Raw genomic sequence first — 7434 nt, forward strand, 5'->3', positions numbered from 1 at the left:
AATGGTTTAGTTGAAATAAAAAAGAATATTTTGGATGTAATTGAAATTTACAAAAGTGTCGGTACATGAAAGACAAACTAAACATTATAAAAATAGGCCGCGTAGCCATTATCCGATAAAGCAGCAGAGAGCTTGCTTCCTTATCCGACAAGTGACAAGAATCTCTTCTTATAATTGCAGGTTTGCCAATATTTCATTTTAAAATACTTTTTTTTTCATAGAGATATTAAAATATTTTTTTTTCAATTGTTTAAAATTAACGAAAAAAATAAAAAATAAATAAATTATAAAGAAAAAACAACATTTTAACCCCACCGCCGCCAAACCCTTCTGATCCAGACAAGAAAGAGATCTTGGTAATAAATAATAGCGTAACTAACAAAGGAAAGAAAAACACAACACACCATTTCGTGCACTTAAAACCAACCAAATTCCTTCAAAACCTTGTACGAAACACCAGAGAGTCATCGGCAATCATGTCCATGTGACAAAGATCACAAAGGTATTCTCCTAACTTAGCCAATCCACTGGAAATGTTTTGGTCATTACAAACCACCAATTACTACTACTGTGCTGTGCGTCTTCCGCTAGAACTAACATCAAAAGTTTCTAAAAATATTTGGGATTGATTTTCTCATCCTTAAACTTGCATGCTACCTGGGGGGAATTCTTGTCATCGGAGAGACTCTAAACTATGACAAATGCCTACTTGTACTCCTACCAGAATCCACCGTTTATTTCCTTGCAAGCTCCTAAGATAAAACCAGACTTTGAGATTTCTTTAACTACAAGGCACTGACCATGTAACTCAACTACTCTGGGGCTCTGAGGCTTGATCATTGTTGCTAGGCACGACCATACCAAAATTTGCCTCCAAAATCAATAGAATGCGTGTTATGAGGAAATAGCAATATGCTTTACTCCACTTGAACGCCCACCCCTCCCTCTTCCTTGCTGATAACCTTCAACTTGACCACTTGAACTCCTTCCCCTACCAGAAAACTCACCCCGACTTCTATCATTTCTACCAAAACCCCTGCCACCACCGTAGTTCCCACGGCCCCTGAAGCTGTCATTTCGAAACCCTGCCCTACCATAAGAGAAATTACCTCTTCCGCTACCAACTGCACGATCAATAGCATCCACACATTAGTAAGTTATATATTTGAGTCCATGATAATTGATAAATGAGAACTCAGGGAGATAGCAAAATTCCTGGCAGGTAGACATAGTAACATCATTTTTCTTTCTTTCATTTATCTTTCAATTATTGCATTGGATCTAGGTAGAAAATTGAAAAGTTTAACTAAGCAAATGAAAGAGCAGAATAAAACTTCCCACTTACCTCGAGTATTAGTTCTCTTCATCTCAACAACTGTTTGACGCCCCCCAATAGTAATAGGTGAAGCCTGAATAATAATTTCCATTAAGGAAACACAATATCTAATTATCAATTTTGAAACAAAACATGGTTGAATATTTTTCTCACTGAAGTTCCAAACAATTAACAGATTAACTGATGTTTTGACAGTACAAACAGGACGATCTTAGTATAAATAAAAGTTCATCCGAAAGTCTTAACATGTTTAAGAAATCATATCAAACTTAAAAGGTCAAAGCAACCTAAATGACCACCTTGACATTCAGGAATCAAGAACTGAAATTGATCCATACATATGTACTTGAGATTTAAGCTATGCTAACGGGAGAAATAATGGCCATTTTTGCAAAAGCCAAGTGGACAATTAGAGAAGTTGGGTGAGTCAAGCATACTATCTAAAAAATGCAGTGCTATAGTCCCACACAATCAATCTCTCTCTCTCTCTCTCTCTTAGGAAATTGACCTCACAATTGCACATAAAAGTAACTGATTATATGAATTATACTTTACAACCATGTCGAGGTCCCTATCCTCTGATTGCAAATAAGAACATAGAAACATGCAGTAATCTTTGATAGCTTGGTAATTTGAAAGAGATTTGAACTTGGGACCTGTCTATTGGTTATACCCAGGCCACAAGATATCCACCAGCTACTTACGCAGCAAAAACTGTTTTATTTCCTCAACAATAATCATCAACTTGTTACTTAAGAGTGTGTTTAGGAATGCGGTGCAAACCGCATTTCCTCAAATTTTGAATTTTCTTTTGTGCTTAAAATGACCCTTTTATTTTAATGTTATCATATTATTTTAATATGCTGATGTCAAAAATGATTTTTAAAAAATAAAAAAAACTTTATTTTGATGCATTTATAAGCAAAAAACACTTTGAAGCATCACTACTACCACAATCTCAAACACACCCTTAATTTCACCCTTGCTCTTCAGTAACATTGTTTGCCCTTCAGTAACTTACCTTGATTAGGAAAGATGTTTTATTTCCTCAACAATAAACATCAACTTGTTACCTAATTTCACCCTTGTCCTTCAGTAACATTGTTTGCCCTTCAGTAACTTACCTTGATTAGAAAATACACCAATTATTCCTCAATCCTTTCCAATAAAATGCTGCAACTCAGAATCCCCAAAACCATTCTAGTTCCAACTAAGTGATTATTGAAAACCTCTTTTGTCCATGTTCTTTTTTCACCACGTAATATAAAAGCCTACCACAGGAATCATTTTATAAGACTTACTGCTGTTTTTCCATCACCATAACAGTTCAAGTCCAGACACTTTTATTAATTGTATTTGAACCTCAACCAGTTCAAAGTCTGAACTGCATTCAAAGGAACAACAGCCAAGATATTTAATTATACAATCAACAATGCTAGTATCTTTAAGTGTCTCACACCTTAGCTCACCAAGCAATCCCAGTAAGCAGGCTTACTGAATCTTTCCTGCATCAAAAAATAAAAGGAATGCTCGTATCCTATTCAATACTCAGTTTTTTCCTCTGGCAGCTATTCAAGTGCAAAAAAACAATGAGCAGCAGCTTAACCTCCATCTAAATATTCCTTGCATTGCTTCAACAAAGTGAAGACAAAGACAACACATTGACCAAGCTTAAATGTTTCTGGCTCTCCAGCTCACATGTATGAAGGACTGCGTGATGCTTAGAGCCTGTTGGTAGCACTATTAATAGTATTTTATGAGAAGGAACAAAATCTCATGCCAAATTGTTCTCTAACCAGTAAGCACCTTCTCTGCAGATGAACTCTACCTTAAATTTAGTGACTGATTCCCCATCGCATTGCACTAGAGCTCATAGGTTTTGAGTTCAGTCAAATTAATTGATATTTATTTGAACATGTTTACTCCAATTCAAGATTCCAACCAAGCTACAAGTTTAATATAATGTGAAAGATCATACAGCTCCAAACTCTTAGGCTTGAAGGTAACCGAATACCACAATATCCATTAATAATTCCCATTTCTATACCCCAAAATATTTGCATATTTTCTTGTTTTCACCTAATTATGTCACATAGAATATTGTGTTCTGTTAATCATGACCAGAGCTATATCCTTTTCCAGGCTACAGCAACCTTAAATTACTTTGACCTTTTTTTCTGTGTTTAACTACTGCTGCACAAGTCAAGTGAGAAAGGGCTAGGTAATGCAAGCAACCAAGACAGGAAATACAAAACAACACCAGAAGACACTGTACACAACAATAAAAAAGGGCAAAAGAAATCAGATTTTTTTAACATAAGACCCTTTATAAAGTGTACGAGTTGAAGAAAAATATGTTGGCATGAGATTGACAGAAAATAAATACCACAAGAATGAAAACAATTACCATGCAACATCTAATAATAACAGAAACACTCCAAAAACTAAAAATAACTTTGACTAAGAATGGACAAACCTCAATTGCACTATTCATGGAGTTTGGGGAATGAAATTCAACAAAACCAAAACAGTATCCCTGTTGCTGTATTGACAGAACAAATATATTAACAAAGAGCCAAGAAATCATTTTTAAGTAAGTAGAACAAAGCAAAAGACAATGGGTCTGCAAAGTGATTGGAACCAACCCTATTATATCTGACTTGGACACCTCTTTCCTTGATAGGTCCAAACTTCTCGAACTCTGCCTCAAGTTGAGAAACCGTCAAGTTAAAGGGCAAGTTTCGAATATAAATGGAGTGCCCTTCAACTGTCAGTGGAAAGTGGTTACTAGAGAATACACTTAAAAAAAAAATACTTGACATACAACAAAGACTTAATCCCAAATTCCGTGATACATCATTATCTCAGCTACATACCTTCCTCTTGAGCACTGCTAGTTTCAGGGGCATCATTGCTGCTTGGCACTGATGTTTCAGGCTCAAGGACAGGTGCCACTGACTTTTCTGACTGGTTCTCAGTTCTCTTAGGAACCATTTTTGTAGTATTAGCAGGTAAATAAACTTTTATTGGCAGCAAGCTCCCTTTCGCCACTTTAACCTAAAACAAGAATTATCGAACATACTGTTCTTTGTAATTTTCAAAAACGTGAATTAAAAATATCTGGCTATAAACTCACAATTGATGCATAAGATTTCTTTGGAGCATCCTCTTGGATCATGGACGAAACTGATTCAACAACTACAGAAACATCATGCTCATCTGAATGATCTTCCACAATGATCTCTCTTTCATTAACCAGTTGTTTCTCATGGTCTGATGATTCATTAGCTTTCTCAGCAAGTTTTTTGTGTTCTTCCACAACAGAAGGTAATGGGTCAGGTGCAGAAGGATCAGGAACATGAGCGGACTCTGAAAAAAAAAAAAACTCACAATGTTAGGAAGTTCATAGTAAAACAGAAAATAAATCAATGACACAATAACAGCCAATGCAAAATTGAGCGAATATAAATCTTACCTTGATCTGGGATTGAGGGAACAATAGGGTTGCTATCAACACCATGGCCAAGATGACTTTCCAATGATTCATTGTCATCCACATACCTGAAAACATCATTTAGGACAAAATAACCACTGTCTTGTGGTGCGAGAAAAAATGACTGAGCAAATTTCCTTTTCACATTGTCCTTGCCCGTGAAGCATCCAGTTACTAGCACAGTAACCCCGTCTTTATAAGATATCTGAGCATCTGCTGTTTTGATTTCTGCCTTACAGTCCTTGAAATCCAAGGAAAGTATCTTCTCATTGATACCCTGTTCCAAGGAAAATAATCTCTTTTCAGATAACGCTGTTAGTTCTCAAGTAAAAAATTCAAACATTTTTCATCCATACATTCTTAGAAAAAGAATACAACAGATCAGTTAAAAATAAATTACAAACAATGATTGTGAGATTAGATGAACCTGACAATAAGAAAAAGGGAACAAACTCCAACCCATCACTATTATGCAGCTGACTCCTCATGGGTCTCGTTACATTTCAGACAGGAAAACTTTTACAAGTTATGTATGACGTGACAATAATCCAACAAAATGAAATCTTGAAAGTGCCTTAGTATTACAATGGTGTAACAGCAGAAGATTACAGAAAAGAAATTTGTTAGAATCTAGCCAATGTCGAGGTTCAATTTTTTTTCTCATAGCAATTAATACTGGCAACATCATTGCAATTTATCAGCAGATATGATGTAACTTTACATCTATGATAGAAATAAGAGGCAACATAAACATATAGCAATTAGACAGATTTGAGGCTGACAGCAGACACAAATAATCAAGAGATACATCAATCTTCTTGTGTCTGCCACATCACTTTTTGTAAAATCATTTTAAACCATTTGCTAGCCCTCAAACAGCCACCTTGATGTGAGATAAAGATCTGTACATTGTGGATCATTAACAACTGAAAAGTATCAACAGCAAATCTATGAGGATATGCATCTGCTAATGGAAAGACTGCCACACCAAGAAACTCACTTGCATTGTTGTCACTGATGTCACCACACCATTAGCATCTGGACGGCTTAGCACACTTGAATCCTGATAGAATCTATGGACTGATTCAGGTGAGCTGAGAAGAATATAGTAATACTGCTCAACAAAAGCATTTCCAACCACTTGGGCACTGGGAAGAGTTGGGTTGCTCGCTGTTTGTAATGCCATTCTGATGGATAGCAAAAGAGAATGCAACAATGTCAATGAAACAGCATTTCTATACCTTAAAGAACATGATTAAAAGGTTTAAATAATCATGTTTTATAAGTACTGGGGCAAGGAAATGAATAATTTCCAGATGTTCTTGGAATCACATTGAGAAAAAAATTCAAACAAAGCGTGTAATCCACAACATGGAATTGACAGTTTTCATTGTACAACTACTGGGAAAATTCTCTCATGACCAAAGAGAAGGGAAAAAAAAAAAGAACAAATATGCGCTTGATATGTAATGCAACCACATTTTCAAGAAAATAAGTACATCAACATTGTCAGAGAGACTATAGTCAACAACAACTGCAATAAATTCTAAAATTTTCAAAAACGAATTGAAAAAATTGAATATTTAAAGCGAATAGTGACATTCACCGGATCCAAATAGCATAACCCAAAGAGAATAAACCCTAAACCCACCCTTTAAAACACATAACTGAAGTTTCCCATTATAGAAATTCAACAAAATACTACTTAATCAACCAACATTGACATCAACAACAACAATAATAAAAATAGCCCATTTTTTCTATGTAAAAAAAAAAGAAACCAAAATCATCACATTTTTATCAATGATCCAATATTATTAAAAAGTAGCAACTACCCATTATAATGCCTGATAAAATAAAAAACAATAAAATGCTCAAAACTATTTAAAAAGAAAGAACATCACAAAGCAAACATTAAAAAGGATGACGATTTCGTAACTAAACAAAATGGACTCCGCATAGAAGGAACATATAAAAAAGGGTAAAATCCAAAAACAAAAGAAGGGGCCAAAGAGAACCTGAAATAATGTTAAAACTCGAAAGCGAGAGAAAGGTTTGATAAGGTGAACCGGTATAGCGGGTGGCTTCAAAGAGTAGAGGGGGAGTAAAAGAGAGGAGAACGGAGAGCAGACAAAACACGAATAGACCGAAAGTTACCTGCGAACTGTGACGCCTCTGTTTCCCTATAATGTTGGGCTACAACTTCTGCGGGTCCGGTTCCCTTTTGTTACGGTTTGTGGGTTTATCCATGTGCTGGAATTGAGTCGTTCCCAGTGAGTATTATTCGGGTCAACAGTCAAACTGAACCCAGCCCAAAATAGTTCGGTTTTGAATTAAATTTGGGTATTAAAACCCGATCCAGATTTACATTAGGTTCAGTTTCAGATTGGGTTTTAAGTGTATATATAAATAAAGAAATAAAAAAAAAATCTGTCCGTTGCTAAATAATGAAATAATTAGGTTTGATAAAATAATTTTATTAAACAATGATAATAAATGGATTAAATTTTAAAAAAATGTGATCATGATGAACCGCATAAAAAAATACTTGCTGAAAAAAAAAAGTTTAATTTTAGACAACTCAAGGCTAAACAATAAAATTAAA

General features: G+C 35.1%; 1 protein-coding gene across 3 annotated transcripts; it reads right to left on the reverse strand.

The window, feature by feature from the left end:
• Positions 1-338: 338 nt before the first annotated feature.
• LOC105118711 (putative G3BP-like protein) lies at positions 339-7073 on the reverse strand. 3 transcript variants are annotated; one of them, XM_011016722.1, is made up of 9 exons: positions 6987-7073; positions 5830-6016; positions 4812-5106; positions 4473-4705; positions 4213-4393; positions 3982-4103; positions 3813-3878; positions 1346-1409; positions 339-1124 (listed from the first exon to the last, which is right to left on the reverse strand). In XM_011016722.1, exons 2-9 carry the CDS (start codon positions 6013-6015, stop codon positions 895-897), a joined length of 1377 nt encoding a protein of 458 aa, XP_011015024.1. In that variant the 5' UTR covers position 6016; positions 6987-7073; the 3' UTR covers positions 339-894. The 3 variants fall into 3 exon arrangements, with proteins under 3 accessions (XP_011015024.1, XP_011015023.1, XP_011015025.1); XM_011016721.1 differs by lacking the exon at positions 6987-7073 and adding an exon at positions 6848-6980; XM_011016723.1 differs by lacking the exon at positions 6987-7073 and adding an exon at positions 6768-6790.
• Positions 7074-7434: the final 361 nt, after the last annotated feature.

Source organism: Populus euphratica, unplaced genomic scaffold, assembly GCF_000495115.2.
Source record: "Populus euphratica unplaced genomic scaffold, PopEup_1.0 scaffold2174.1, whole genome shotgun sequence".
NCBI lineage: Eukaryota > Viridiplantae > Streptophyta > Magnoliopsida > Malpighiales > Salicaceae > Populus > Populus euphratica.